Genomic DNA, 14,985 nt, shown 5'->3' with positions numbered 1-14,985 from the left:
TACCCTCGCTCCATATATAGCATCCTCCTCACCCTAGGCCATGTGCCACCGTGGATAATGATGAACACTAGTGACACGCCGAGAAACTAATCTCACCAGAAGACCAAGAGGCCAACCTAGAGGATCAACAAGCAGACATTGACATCAACTCGGAGATGCACTAGTAGGAAAAGCTTTATAGATGGAATTCTATTTCTGTGGCGCACCAGCTACTCATGCGTCATAGAAATAATTTCTGTGACGCACCAGAGATGGTGCGCCACAAAAATAGCTTATTCATGTGGCGCACCCCAAGCTCATGCGCCACAGAAATTCAGTGGGACCCACACCCTTCCAGCCCCAATCATTGGTTTCGCTATTTCTGTGGCGCATTTTCCCTGGCGCGCCACAGAAATAAGGCATTCTTTGGCTCACAGATTCTAGTGTGCTACAGAAATAAGACATTTCGTAGCGCACTGGCCCTGGTGCGCCATAGAAAATACACATTTCTGTGATGCGCCACAGAAGATTTTTTTTGCTCCCCACGCAACTCCACGCCCCCGTGGATCGCCTTTTTTTGCACTGTAAAATACAAAAGAAATATATAGAAATTTCCAAAAATAAAATTCTTCGAGATGCCCATGTATTATGTCATTTAGTACCACTGAAAATTAACAAATATGAATTTCGATTTTTTTTACAAAATTATGTTGGAAAATCATCAAACTGGATTCGTGGTTGCATACGAACTCGAAAAAAAAACGCACGATATATCAAAATATTCCCAAGAAAATTCTACATCCAAATTCACCCAAGTTTGCCCGGTTGGATAGTTTTTAGAATCGCCAAATTCGAAAAGAGTAAAAAGTTATGGCAAAGTCAAGATTTTTTCCTCCAAAAATAGAAAATTCAAAAAAAAATTTCTGTGGTGCACAATAAACCCATGCGCCATAGAATTCTAGTGCAGAATTTTGAATTTCGGGGGCCTCCTCCTCCACTTCTCATTCTTCTCTTCTCCCGTCTCCTCCTCCTCCACTTCTCCTCTTTCTCACTTCTCCTCTTTCTCCTCCCTTCTTCTCCATTCTCCTCCTCCACCCACACCCACACCCGACAACCTCCTCCTACTCCGGTGACCACCTCCTCCTTCGGTGACCTCCTCCTCCTCCTCCGGCGACCTTCGACGACGACCTCCTCCGGTGACCACGACCACCACCACCTTCTCCTCCTCCTCCTCCGGCGACCACCTCCTCCTTCTCCTCTGGCGACCACCACCACCTCCTCCTCCTCCTCCTCCACCACCACCACCTCCGGCCAGCCTCCTCCACCACCCACCCCACCCCACCCACCCGCTCACCCAACCCACCCAACCAACCACCTCCGGCGACCTTCCGGCAAAATTTCAAAAAATTCGGCGTCCCCAGATCTAGATGTAGATCTGGCCGCCATTTTTTTGAAATTCAAAAAAAAAATTGTGGCGCACCGCCACCGGTGCGCCACAGAAATAAGTTTTTCTCTTTCTGTGGCGCACCTTACCTGGTGCGCCACAGAAATAAAACATTATGTGGCGCATGGGCAGGCGCGCCACAAAATTCTAATTTTTGTGGCCCATGGGCAGGCGCGCCACAAAATTTTAATTTTTGTGGCGCATGGGCAGGTGCGCCACAAAATTCTTATTTGTGTGGTGAGAATTTTGTGGTGCACCGCCCATGCGCCACAGAATGTGGTTTTTGGTGTGCCACTAATGAGTCTTTTCCTACTAGTGATGTCTCCATGAAGATCACCATCGGTATGGGAGTAGAGTTAAAGCAGAATAATTTAGCTGGGCGCCGCTTCTACTACCCCAACAACACACCACAACAAACAAATCCTAACCCTAACAACTAGGCCAAAACGGAGGAATGGGGCTACTGCTTCCATGTCGCCTAGGTGAGAATAGGTGGAATAGGTAAGACCTTGTACTTAGCCTCTTCAATTCGATAGCTCAGTTGTACATAATCCATTGTCGCTAACCAACGCTTGAACCTCTGCTCATATAGGCTAGTGACCCGTCACTCGACCTTGTAAGAGATGATTCTGAGTATCTTACGGTCGAAAAACCCATCTAATGTTACGCCCGTCGCTGATGGACATTATTTGTCCCTTGTCCTTGCCACCTTGATGAACAACAATTGTACGTAGACATATAGCTAAGATACATGTGTTACACAGCACAAATAGATAGGAAAATAAGCTTAAGCAAGATATCATAAACTGAAGATAACAGAACATACGGTAGAGAAGAAGAACCAGCGTTGGCGTTGGCACGTTGAAAGCCATGGTACCGAAGAGGTTGTCATTGGGGAAGTAGTCGTGAGGCACATAAAATCCTCCACCAGATCTGCACTAGTAGAAAAAAGGCCTTTCATCCCAACTCATTAGTCCCCAAATACTTTGACCCGGGACTAATGGGGTCTTTAGTCCCGGTTCTGTTGGTGAACCGAGACTAATGCTCGGGCAACCGGGACTAAAGGACTACGGTGGGCTGCGGCCAGGGCAGGAATCTTTTTCCAGGTTTTTTACTCCCCACGCACCCTTCAACCCCCCCCCCCCCCTCCTGTGGATCGCCTTTTTTAACACTTTAAATAGGAAACAAAATGATAGAAAATTCAAAAAATAAAATGTTTTCAGATTCTTGTAGGTTATGCAACCTACTATTGGGGAAAATTAACAAATTTGAATTTTCAATTTTTTGCAAAAAAGGTTTGAAAAATGGTAAAACCGCATTAGCTTTTGCATACGACGTCGAAAAAAAACGTATAATATATCAAAATCATCGTGGGAACAAGTTACATCCGATTTTATCGGGGTTTACCCGGTTAGCCAAATTTTAGATTCTCAAAATTCCAAATGAAAATACGAAAGCAGGAAGATTTTAGTTTTTGCTATAAATTACGGATTTTATATTTTTTTAAAATTAATTGGTTTAATCGCATCCAGCATAAATATTACTATCATTTTAACCCAATTTTTAGATTTTCAAATTTTTAGGTTTTAGGTTTGGCAAAAAAATTTAATTAACTAAAAAAATTAAAAATAATACAAATTAAAAAGTTAATATTTATTTATTTATTCAACATTATTATTACATCATTACGGTTGTTTATTAAAAGAATTATTTGAAAATCAAACAATAAAGAAATGTGACATCGACCAACATGTTAATAGGATTGATATGATACTACTATCACATACATGCGCGCGAAGCACTTGGATGCGAAACGGGATGGAACTCAGAAGTTAAGCGTGCTAGTGCTAGAGTAGTGGGAGGATGGGTGGACCACGAGTATGTAATTTGACTAGAGATAAGTGTAGTTAGAGATAGAGACTAAACTATGCAAATAACTTAAATAATAGAAATTCAGAAAAAATAGAAAAAAAGTGGAGTGAAAAAAATTAGAAATAAATAAAATTAAAAAATTTACCTGGGGACATTTTTCGTCCCGGCGGACGGAACCCACGTGGATGGACCTTTAGTCCCGGTTCGTAAGCAACCGGGACTAAAGGGGGGGCTTTAGTCGCGCTTGTTTAGTCCCGATTGCACAACCGGGACTAAAGGCCCTTTTTCTACTAGTGATGAGAGGCACATCAAGTTTGCCTTTGGTTTCAAAATATTATTTTATATACTGGTACAATAGTGAAAATTATTAAGTTGAACTTTCACCTAAAACTCTATGCTACACTAGATTACTATGTGTACAGTGGGCTAAGCCTTGAACTGCAAGTTTTTTGCAAATCTTTTCGATAAATAACATTTTGTTAGTTAAAAGTTTTAAGTATTACACCTAGCCTCTGTGATAGTTCCAAATTTCGTTGCCTTTTACTATGGATTCTTCACCATTTATCACTTGGATTTTGTCTTTCGACTAATGCCAATATCACACTCCAGGTGAAAACTTGTTTTAAATTATGTATTTCAGGAAACCATCATTTATGAAGGATCCGAGGGCATTTATGAGCGGATTGCAACAAAATAAAGAGACTTCCTTTGAAGACCAAATTTATCCAGGCGCACAAGTGTGTTTAGCGGGTATCGATACGGGCGGGGCTCGACCGTATCGTCCGCCCGTATTGTGCGGCACCGACTTCCCCACATTAAAACAAGACTTTTTCGTAAAGATAGCATACGGAAAAAACAAAACACAGCAGGCGCCATTCGCCTCACAATAGAAGCGATCGGATCTGAAGAGGGAGAATACCATCATCAACTCCGGCGAAGATCAACTCCTTCAAGATTATCACCTCGTCCATCACACCCCACTTGTACTGAGAGAGAGTGAGAGAGCTAGAGATATTCATACTAGTAAGATTAGGGATTGGAACCTCTATTTCATCTCGGTTTGCATTTGATTTGATCTTCAACTATTTTAACTTGCTACGGTAATATCAAGATGAACTCCATTTACATTGCTACGATATCATTAAGCTATTCTCCTCTCATGTCTGAGTATAATTCATTTGTGTGGGAGGTGTAGGAGATTAGTGAAATGTGATGTGCCAATTTTATTCCATCTATTTGTGAACTTATGATTAGGATGATTATGTATGAGAATGAATGTTTATGTGCACCTAATGTTGTTATCTAATTTAAGGGCCCATATAACATGATCTCATGAACTCATAGACATAAACTTGTTTGCTAGTGAATCAGCATCCCCGAGTAACACGGCCGATATCAAAGAGATCTAGCAATACTCGAGAAATCACAAGGAACCACCAAGCTTAAAGCGTTAATCTGGTTTAACCGCCTTAATAGATGTGCTGATCATAGCTTTGTTAATAGGTAGAAGGATTATTGGAGAAAGATGAAATCTACAAGAGGACTCTTTCTCTATTATGAGTTGCTTGCCTTTTCAGATATAAATACGAAGAATCATATTCGATTATCACATTTTATTACACCTGGCACATTCACTATCACCGCCGGTGCTGAATCAAGGAGGTGACCGTTGCGCCGCCTCTCTTCCTTGGATGCATGCACCGGGGTGAGGTACTCTTTGTGAGGTAGAGAAGAGAAGAGAAGATGGAAAGAAAGTGGCTTCCAGAGGAGGGAGGGAGGAGGGGAAAGAAAAGTGAAGAGTGAGGAGAAGTGCAAGAGGAGGAGAAGGAGAAGTATGGTAACTACTTATATGAAAGTTACCGCCGTGGCATCACTATGTCAGTGCGCCAGCTTTTTCCTAAAAAAAATTTGCAAATTTTCCTAAAAACTACCATAATTCCGTTTTAATTTTTTATTTTTGATATTCTAAAAAATCTGATGAAAAATTCGGTAGATAGACTTTGATATAAAAACTTTTTCATCGAAGATCATATGCAACCAGAAAAGCCGTTTTATAGAAACATGATACCATTTTGCATAATATATAAAAATTCATGTTTTTAAATTTTCTTTAAAACTAGTTAACATAAGATATTAGCATCTTGAAGGATTTTATTTTTGAAATTTCTAATATTTTCATATATTTTTTTCAAAACTGAAAAGGCGGTCCACAGGGGGAGGGGTGCGTGGGGCAAAATCTGGCCGACACTTATTTTTTGGGCCGACCCAGACCTGCGTTAGGCTTATCCCTGGCGCAAAAAAATTTGTGCCTACCGGTGGTATCCTCGTATCACCGGCACACCACTATAGCACCACCGGACCTCTTTTTTAGTGCGCCGACGGTAACTCTTGATCTATAAGCCTTTCCTTAGTAGTGTGATCTACCTAATTTGTTGCGGATCTAGGCGGAGCGTAAATTTTACCCCAGATTGCGGGTAAGTTCACGGTGCCTTTCAACAGATGACACGAAGATTTCACAAAGTGATTGTTGCAAGGAATATTCCATGGATCTAACCGTTGAAGCTAGATTTGAGGAGAGATCGAAGTTCCATTGCAATGTTCGGGAGAAATCATATAATTTTTATAGCCCTTCAAGATTCTTTGTTGATCCGCCCGGAAGATAGAAGACAGAGAGAAAAACGGAGGAACATGCCGATCTTGATAAACTTCGGAGGCTATGGCCTAACCGAGCAGCCTAGTTGATGATTAACCAAGGTGGTGAGTCCAGCCATGATAGCGTTAGGCGGATCCATACCGACATACTCTAGGCGGAACTCTTTACGTGCATGACGAGATGTATTCCGTATTAAGATAATACTTGTAGTGTCGGCTAGAACTCTTCCATGTAAACCCTAGATTTGACGTCTTTATAAACTGGATCCTGGAAGCCATTTAGGCATGCTACAACGCACAACCTCTCATTGTAATCACACACTTTTTACCCTTACAGTGAATTATAGCAACAGTACGGTCTCGCCACCGTCGTGATATCCAACGCAAAAAAATACAGGTATGCATCTACTTGCTAGTAATTTGCACGACGAGTTTCATTTATTTAGTCATGTTTTATATACTGTTTTTTGTTGGATTGAATCACAGGCAAGTTGTAATATTTCTAACAAGTAACTGTAGTGGTCACGATCAGTTTTGTTGGCGCCGCGTCCACCGCTCACAGGCTGCTTGTTCCCGTTGGCTTTGTCGGGCTTGGGCTTGGCCTGCTGCCCGAGCCGCCGCTCCCCGACGTGCCCTGGCCATCGCTCCTCGGCTGCCGCGTGCGCGCCTCCTATTCCATCTCCGTGAGGAGAAGCTTGTTGACTCCTTCAGTGGCATCGTTGAGGTCGTATGCTTCCTCGGCCGTGAGCATTCTCAGTTACAGTGAACGTGGCCGATCTCCACAATCCATGGATTCACGGTTTTTCTGTTTAGTTATCTTCCTTTCATTCTCAGTTACTGTGAACGTGGCCGATCTCCACGATCCATTGGATTCCGTGCCATCCCACGAGTGATCGTGTAGCATACAAACTCGGTCACGGTAGTTGCAAAACGAACGGAAACAAACCACTAAACTAGTCCTTACGCTAACTCTGAATTTAGCTGAAACTGCAGACACACCTATATAACTGAATGAGCAGGGTATACAAAGATAGGCAGTAGTACATTTAATTGAGCCTTCAGGTTATACGGCTAAAATCTAGCATGGTCGGTACGCGTGACCACATAATATGTATTCCCAGTGAAACTAGCTAGTCACCTCACACTCTAGGCGCTCCAGACACCTCCTTTAGTATATCCTCCATGAGCAAAGGACAGTTTGCCACAAGTTGCTTGAATCCATTGGTGGCCATGACAGCCCCTAGCATGTCCCGTGAAGTCAGAGCATCCCCACTCGTTGGCGCTCCCCACGCCCAAATCCGTCGAAATTTTCGTCCGGATTGGAGGAAGATTTGGCGTGGGGAGTAGTAGTTTCCCAGCCGCGTGCCCAGGCGAAGTCGACGATGCGAATTTAAAAAACGGAAACTTAACAAACTACGGCTAAAAACGGGTGAATATAGACTAAATTTAATGATATTTATTACATTACGGGAGGAGTTCATACATAGAGGCCGACTCGACTATATTTCGAATTCGGCTAGGGGAATTCAAACGCTAATTTTAAAACACGGCGCTCTACATGCCGAAATGGCGGTAGAACACCGTGTAGTCGCCGCCGTCGTCGTCGGAGCCGTCGTCGTTGGCCTTCGGCTGCGCGGCCCGGGCTGCTGCTGCCCCGGCCGGCGTCTCCCCACCCCGGGGATGGCTTGTACCGGTCGTCGTCGGAGGACTCGAGGTCGACGACGGGGACAGCGACGCCGGATGGAGGTGTCGCAGACGGCGGTACCGCGCGACATCGTCGTTGGCGGTTGGAGCGGCGCGGGCGGCGAGTTGGCGTGCGGCGGCCAGGTCCAGCAGCCGCCGATGCTGCTCCGCCTCCTCGCGCTCCCAGTCGCGCCTGGCCCAGTCCAGTGCGGCGTCGTCCGCGCGCTTCTCCTCCTCCATGTCGTGCAGCGACCTGGCGATCGCCTCCGCCATCGCGGCATCCTCCGCGCGCTTCGCCTCCTCCTCGGCGAGCTGGCTTGCGGCGGCCTCTTTCTTCGTCTTCTTCCGGCCGCTCGCGGCGCGGAAGGCTGTTCTCGGATGACGAGGGCGCCGCTGCTGCGCCCTTCGGTCGCCGGCGGAGACGCCGGCTCCTTCTTGACGCGCACCGGCGTCGAAGGCGACGTCGCCTCCTCCTCTTCACCGGCGCCAAGGATGACCTTGACGCCGATCCGGAAGACGACGAGCTGGCAGCCATGCGCCGTGGCTGCCAGACGCTTCCCCGACGGCGGCTCGCCGATGCCCTCGATGCCGATAGAGGGGGCATCGTGAGCACCGGGAAGTTGCCGCCCTCGATGTGCGCGAGGACGATCGCCAACGTCCTTTCCGGCGCGCTCCACCACCGTCGGCGGCCCGCGGCGTTGTTGCGCGCAGGCGGAGGCGGCGGGCCGTCGTAGGCCGCCGGCTCCCGCTCCCACCGCCGGAGGAAGTAGGAGTTCCACCGCGTGTAGTTGTCGGGGTGGTGGCGCGGGTCGGCGCGCTCCTCGTCGGTCATCGTCATCCTCGCCTCCTCGATGGCGACGTCGAGGGCATGGCCCCGCGGCGGCGGCGGGATCGGAACGCCGCCAGCACTTAGCCGCCAGCCGCCTCCGGGAGGCCTCGTGTCCGGCGGGCAGGGGTACCCCGCCTGGTGGAGGAGGTGCCCCTCCCACGCGTGGAGCGACCGGCGGGGGAGCCGTTGTTGGCTGCGCCGTCGTCGTCGTAGAACGCCATCTTGAGAGTAGAGGGAGAGTGGAGGGAGAGTGGAGCACGGGGCACGCCTCGCGGCGAGCGGACCGGCGTATATAGGCGTGGGCCGGCGCGGGGATTAAATGCCGCGTGGATTGCGACGCGTCCGCGGCGAGCTGACCGGCGGCAGCCTTTAGTGCGCGCGGAAGACGATGCGTGCGCGGAAGACGACGACATTAACTCGCCGCGTGGCCGGCGAATGCAGACCGGCGGTAGGCTTTTACAACGCGCGGAAGACGATGCGATGAGGACGACGATCGGTTTCTCTCGCCGACAAGTTGGGGCCACCAGACGCGCGGGAAGTTTCCTCGCCGTTTCGCGCGCTTTCGTTTCGTCCGGAGTCCCCGAGCGCTCCCGGGGGCCGGGGATGTCGTGGGATCGCCGGATGAATTTAGGCCCAAATCCGGACGAAAACGAGGAACCGGGGACGCGACTGGGCCGAATTACGCCGTCCGGATGGAAAAAACGCTCGCCGGGGGCCTGTTCGGGGGGACGAGTGGAGATGCTCTCGTAAACTCGATACAAGCTTCCTTAAGATCCTTGCAGTGTTGTTGCTCCGCCAAAAGCAATGTGGTGGCAACCGTCTCCACAGCAATGCCCTCATATAGTTTCTCTTCGCAGATGGCCCTTAACCTATCCACTCCGTACCTGTCCGCGGCAACTAGCAAGTGCTGCAGTCTGTCAGTTTTTTCTTCATCGTCGTCGTCATCTAGCATATCGTCCGTGTATATGAAGTGCAGAAGCGCCTCCAAGGTCTCGGGCTCCATGTCGTCGACCTTGATGCACCGTGTCGCTGCCTCCTTCATCGGTCCGATGAGCTCCGCCTTAAAAACCGGAGAGCGTGCAGCCAGTACACATCTATGGGCATTGAACAGCTGGTCACCGACACCGAATGTCACATCTGCTCCTTCTCCGGCCTTGAGCATGTGCTCGAGACTCTCCCGCAGAGTTGGCTGCGTCGCCAAGATCAGCTTCCTCCTGCGCACCGTGCGAGGCTGATGTATGACCGTGACAACGCATCTTATCGTGAAGCAGCCATTGTTGACATCCAACAGAGATATAAGCTTCCACTTGGGGACGAATTTGCGGTAGCCCCAAGCAGTGCCTCCAGGAGGAAAAGTGTGCTGTACACCATCGTAGTGGGTTACTTGTTCCTCGCCGTCCGATTTCTTCAGCATGTTTAACGAGAACAGTGCCCTCACGTCGTTCGCCGGGCTGACGCAATTCAGGAAGCAGCCTGCATAACTTGATTTGCCATTCGCCAGGCCATTAGGGTAGAACTCGATCTTCCAGTCGTAGCCGCCGACCCTGAACACGCTGGAGCTGACAGCATTGCTGACGCCGACGCCCTGGAGCAGCGGGTAGTCGCGCACCTCAAAATTGTGGGCCGCGGTGACGGTCTCCGTGGAGCATGTCGACGACGTCTCCGATCGGATCCGGCCATGAAAAAGTGCGCTGTTGCCCATGGCACAAGATCACGACTTACGTGCGCCTCAAAGGAAGATTTGATGCATGCAAACAAACTCTGGACTGAAGCTCGGACTTGGCTTGAACTGAAGATGCCACAGCTTCATCCAGCCACTTGGACGAGGGATCTCCTATGTGATCCGATGTTCTTTGACACAGATCGGGCAAAGATTATCACAGTTATGTGGGTTATCTGGACGCCTTGAAATAATATTGTTCATGACAAAGGGAGTATTGATCCAGTACACTCTACGAAGATGACGAGAGATGCGATTGCTTTGCTTGAAATACCTCACCTTTATGCCTAAGTTTTGACATATGTTTGATTATTCTGAAGATAGAATAAATCTGAACTTGCAATTTTACACAATTGTACAGTTTGAATAAGTCGTTCAAATTTTCCATAATGTTTGTTATTGAAGTTTTAGTCAATTTAACTACTTCAATACCGTGTATTGTGCGTATCACAAGGAATTCAATTATACGAAAAAAATCTAAATGAACTGAAAACAGAAAAATGGTCAGTCTACAGCCTATTATCTTAGAATTTATAGTTTTATACTGCCAATGAACGATCCACACACTCCTTTGGAAAATAGAGAACTGGGACAACATTTTTGACAAATAAGAGTTACGCACAAAAAATAGCATTGACTGGGCACCAATCCTCACAATATCACAGGCAAGCCAAAAATGTAGATAACCGAACATCATTGAAATTTAGATCTGCATAATTAGTTTAGCTCTGCATAATTAGTTGGGCGGATGATAATTTGACCTCTGACCAAGACTAGCCACTACGGGAAACCATGTCCAATAACTCCTTCATGACCATAGGACAGCTTTCTACCAAATGTTTGAATCCATCGGTTGCCATGACAACTTGTAGCACATTCCGTGGAGCCATAAACTCAACACAAGCTTCTTTGAGATCATTGCAATGGTGTTGCTCTGCTAAAACCAATGTTGTTGCAACCGTCTCCACATCTATGCCCTCCCATAGCTTGCTTTCACAAAGCAGCCTTAATCTCTCTAGTCCATATCGATCTGCGGCGACTAGCAAGTGCTGAAATTTTGCCATCCTGCCTTCCTTGTAGTGCTCGTCCTCTGGCAAAGAATCAGTGTACACAAAATGAAGAAGGTCCTCGAATATTGACGGCTCCATGTCGTCAATCTTGATGCTCTGTGTCTGTGTTGCCTTCGCCTTCATTGGGCCAAATAATTGTGCCTTGAAAACAGGAGACCGAGCAGCCAACAAATATCTGTGGGCATTGAACATTTGACCACCCACACTAAATGTCAGGTCCGCTCCTTGCCCATCCTTCCACATCTGCTGGAGGTGATCTTGCAGATTCGGCTGTGGTACATTGAAACGGTTCCTCTTAACCTCCGTTCGAGGTTCTTTCATCACGGTGAGAACACATCGTATCAAGTATCCACTTTCCACGTTCAATGATGGTTTCAGCTTTGATTTGTCAACGAATTTTTGATAGCCCCAATCAAATGTTGCCGGTGTAAAAGTATGATCTAGCACACCGAGGTTGGTTACCTGTACTTTGCCATCTACCCCCAACATGTTCAAGCTGAACTTGGTTCTCACATCCTCCTTCACCTGGCTGACACATAGCAAAAATGCTGAGGCGCTACTAGCACAGTTGACCTCGTCGCTGCCATCTGGGTAGAACGTGATAGCCCACTTGTAGCCACCGACACTGAATTCACAGGACCTGACACACTTGCCAACACCCATGCCATCAAGCATCGGATAATTCACCAGCTTGAAATTGTGGGTGGCAGTGAAGCTCTCTGTAAAGCATATGGACGACATCTCAGGTAGGAGCTGGACATGGTTAGGGACTACAGGGCTGGAGTTGCTGGCCATGGGGCAAAGAACAAAAGAGAAACAACGACGGGTGTTGAAGGTTTGATACGGTGCGTGCCGTGCGCCTGTCCACGATCACTTTAAGGAGTATGCAAGTCTGATATGATTGCGCTGTTTGCTGCTACAAGTAATCAACCGGGTGTTATACATGGTGAAGTACAGAGGTAGATTCGTTGGTCCTGGTGAAGAGAGATGCAATGGGTGCTGCTGCTGCTACAGGCTTGCAGAGTACACAGAACTTCCCCTGACAAAATTCAACTTCCAACCTGACAAAAACGAGCTAGTAGATCAGTAACTTACAATCACTACTACATCGGCAGCTTCCAATCGGTGAGGATGGGTCCTCAACGAGACACGCCCCAAATTTCAATCTGACCTAAAAAAATCGAGGAGAAAAAAAAGATCTGAACCAAGGCAACCCACCTTGATGCTTCAAGGCGGCGAATAGGCAGCTCCGCAGCGGTACACGTTGATGGAAAAGGGGACGGAGCTGGAAGCGGCGCGCCGAGGAAGGGAGGATATGCGAGGGCGCGACGGAGAAGGCACGCACGAAGGCCACCTCGCAGAAAGAGAACTCGGACCTGCACGCTGAGTGGTGGATTCGTATGGGAGGAAAAACCAGCCGCCGCCGTCCCTCGACGAATACAGGCTAACTTTTTTTAGGGTTACGAATACAGGCTAACTGAGAGTGAAACCAACCCGCCCATGATGAGAAAGTAGTCTCGTTACAGAGCCCAGTGGGCTTCGATTTTTTTCTTAAGATTAATGGCTGTATGGAAATTTAAAAAAAGGACTTCTTTGGCAAAAAAAAAAAAAGATGCTTCGGAATTCTTTTTTGTTTTATTAGTCCATACAAATAAGTGACTTCCACTTGAGAAAATATCAAACAACTTAGACTGCTCATAGTGAGAGTAACATAGCTAGTAGCATCACACATCCCAAAGCATTTTGGTGACATGGCATGCTAATAAATGAAGAAAAAGAGAGTGAGGTGGTAACTAGCTGTGTTACCATAACATCACACACCTCAAGGCAAGATGAGTCTACAACATAATAAATGGCATATGTTACTAGTCTAAGTTACTCTCCACTATGACCAGCCTTAGAACCATGGTGTGCTATAAAGCTCCCTTCTTAAACCAGGGGCAACTCACCATGGGGTGCTTAGAGCATCTCCAGCTGTCTCCCCGGGAAGGGCCCCATGCCGCCTTTTTTTCATCCGGATGGACGAAAACGGCCCAGTCGCCCCGGCTCCTTGTTTCCCCCGGATTAGGCCTTTGAACTCAGGCCATCCCCGGGTCCACGGGAGCGCTCGGGGACTCCGGACGAGAGAAAAGCGCGGGAATCGTCTGGTGGCCCCGAACTGTCGGCGACAAAGGCTTGGGTTCTACGGCAATACCCTCGTCTTCCGGCACGCGTGGGTTTGGAGGGAAATTTGTAATTCTACAGCAATACCCTCGTCGAACGAAAGCTTTGAACAAACTAAGTGGTGCAACATAGACAAATTACATATAAAACTTCGAATAACCATAAAAATTACATATAAAAACTTTAAAACAAACTTAAACTACTTCTTCTTCCTAGATGGCCCCGCCTCATCGTCCTGGTGGTGACGCTTCCGGCTCGACACCTCCTCCGAAGAGCCGGTGTCCTTCGAGTGTCGGAGGAAGTTGAGTCATCCTCGTCGTCGAAGGTGCTCGTTGGTTGCGCCTTCGCCTTCGCCTTCGCCCGGGCCGCCGTGTCCTCAGCCTCTTCCTCCTCCTCCTCCTTCTCCTCCTCCTCCTCAACCTCTTCCTCGGCCTGCTCCTCGGCCTCTTCGTCCTCCTCCTCTTCGTCATCCCATTCCACCTCGCTGGCCGGCGGCGGGGAATCGTCGCTGCTGGACGATGCAGCTCGGTCCCACCAATGGCGCCATCCAGGCGATTTCCCTTCGCTGTCGGTGTCCGATGGCCAAGAGAGATCGCTCATGGTGACAGAGGATGGTGAGGAGAGAAGAGATGAATGGCTTTGGCCGTCGGAGACCGTATATGTAGGTCTATCGACGAAGAGAGCGGCAGTTGCTCTTCCGCGGAGTTCATGCTCCATTACGGCGGTTCTCGCGTCGAGGCCACTGCGACGGTTCCCGACGAGGCGTTTGTGCTCTCCAGACCACTTTGCGGACCATTACGGCGGTTCAATGCGTCAAGGCCACTCCGATGGTTTCCCTTCCCGGCGACTGCACCATCGCTATAAACGCGGTGGGTGAGCGTCAGCAGGCGACTATGGGCTCGCCGCTGGAAAAATGGACCTCCCGAGACGGCTGGGGATGCTCTTAAACCTGTCAATCTGTCGAGTAGTTCTAGCGACGACAACATAAAACTTATGCATGTATCTATTGCATAGACATGGTGTTAATCGACTACATATATGGATAACCCTTGGCGGGCCACAAAATCCACACATCAGCCTCTCCACCCATTACCGGATGGATGAACCCTGCATTTTCGTTACAATGTGCACCTTCAACGTTGCACAACCAACGGACAATATAAGTGAAGTAAAGAAGCATCTCAAAGTTCGTTGATTATGTGTTAGTGATATTTACACTAATTTACCACAGATCCAAAGGTTTCAACGAGAATTGTGTAGTTTGGCACAACAAGTTCTTCACAATGGTGTAATGATTACAATGAAATGGGGCCTACTTTTAGGTGCTAAAGGCATGTACAATGGTAGAGAAGGCATGCCTTTCCTTACCCCATCACATCAGCTAGAGAAGGCATTTGATATAAGTCATATAATGCATTATCTCTTACAGCCATCTCTAGCAATTAATATGAATAATTAAATTTTGGTAGGAAATTTGTTGCTAAGGGAAGACATATGTGATACAACGGAGAAAATAGTTTTTCCTTATTTTCTAAAAGATGATCCCTTGTCTAAGGGAAGACAACCTTCTTTC

At 47.8% G+C, this 14,985-nt stretch overlaps 2 protein-coding genes across 2 annotated transcripts; both read right to left on the bottom strand.

Annotated features, from left to right (window-relative positions):
- Window positions 1-7,086: 7,086 nt before the first annotated feature.
- Window positions 7,087-10,161, bottom strand: LOC124671306 (BTB/POZ and MATH domain-containing protein 1-like). Its single transcript, XM_047207697.1, has 2 exons — window positions 9,207-10,161; window positions 7,087-7,208 (listed from the first exon to the last, which is right to left on the bottom strand). The coding sequence occupies exons 1-2, from the start codon at window positions 10,159-10,161 to the stop codon at window positions 7,087-7,089; spliced, it is 1,077 nt and encodes a 358-aa protein (XP_047063653.1).
- Window positions 10,162-10,866: 705 nt separating this feature from the next.
- Window positions 10,867-12,613, bottom strand: LOC124678425 (BTB/POZ and MATH domain-containing protein 2-like). The gene is made up of 2 exons (XM_047214319.1): window positions 12,468-12,613; window positions 10,867-12,310 (listed from the first exon to the last, which is right to left on the bottom strand). The coding sequence occupies exon 2, from the start codon at window positions 12,042-12,044 to the stop codon at window positions 10,953-10,955; it is 1,092 nt and encodes a 363-aa protein (XP_047070275.1). The 5' UTR covers window positions 12,045-12,310; window positions 12,468-12,613; the 3' UTR covers window positions 10,867-10,952.
- Between the last annotated feature and the right edge of the window lie 2,372 nt (window positions 12,614-14,985).

Source organism: Lolium rigidum, chromosome 7 (assembly GCF_022539505.1).
Source record: "Lolium rigidum isolate FL_2022 chromosome 7, APGP_CSIRO_Lrig_0.1, whole genome shotgun sequence".
NCBI classification, from domain to species: Eukaryota; Viridiplantae; Streptophyta; class Magnoliopsida; order Poales; family Poaceae; genus Lolium; species Lolium rigidum.
Note: the sequence above shows the minus strand (reverse complement) of the source record. Positions and strands in the feature narration are given on the sequence as shown.

Excerpts from the sequence above, each read along its gene's own strand:
- LOC124671306 (XM_047207697.1), bottom strand. The coding sequence starts at position 10,161 with ATGGGCAACAGCGCACTTTTTCATGGCCGGATCCGATCGGAGACGTCG. Across the intron at positions 7,209-9,206 it reads GGAAGCTTGTATCGAGTTTA|TGACTTCACGGGACATGCTA; the intron begins CGAGAGCATCTC and ends GTGGGGATGCTC.
- LOC124678425 (XM_047214319.1), bottom strand. The coding sequence starts at position 12,044 with ATGGCCAGCAACTCCAGCCCTGTAGTCCCTAACCATGTCCAGCTCCTA.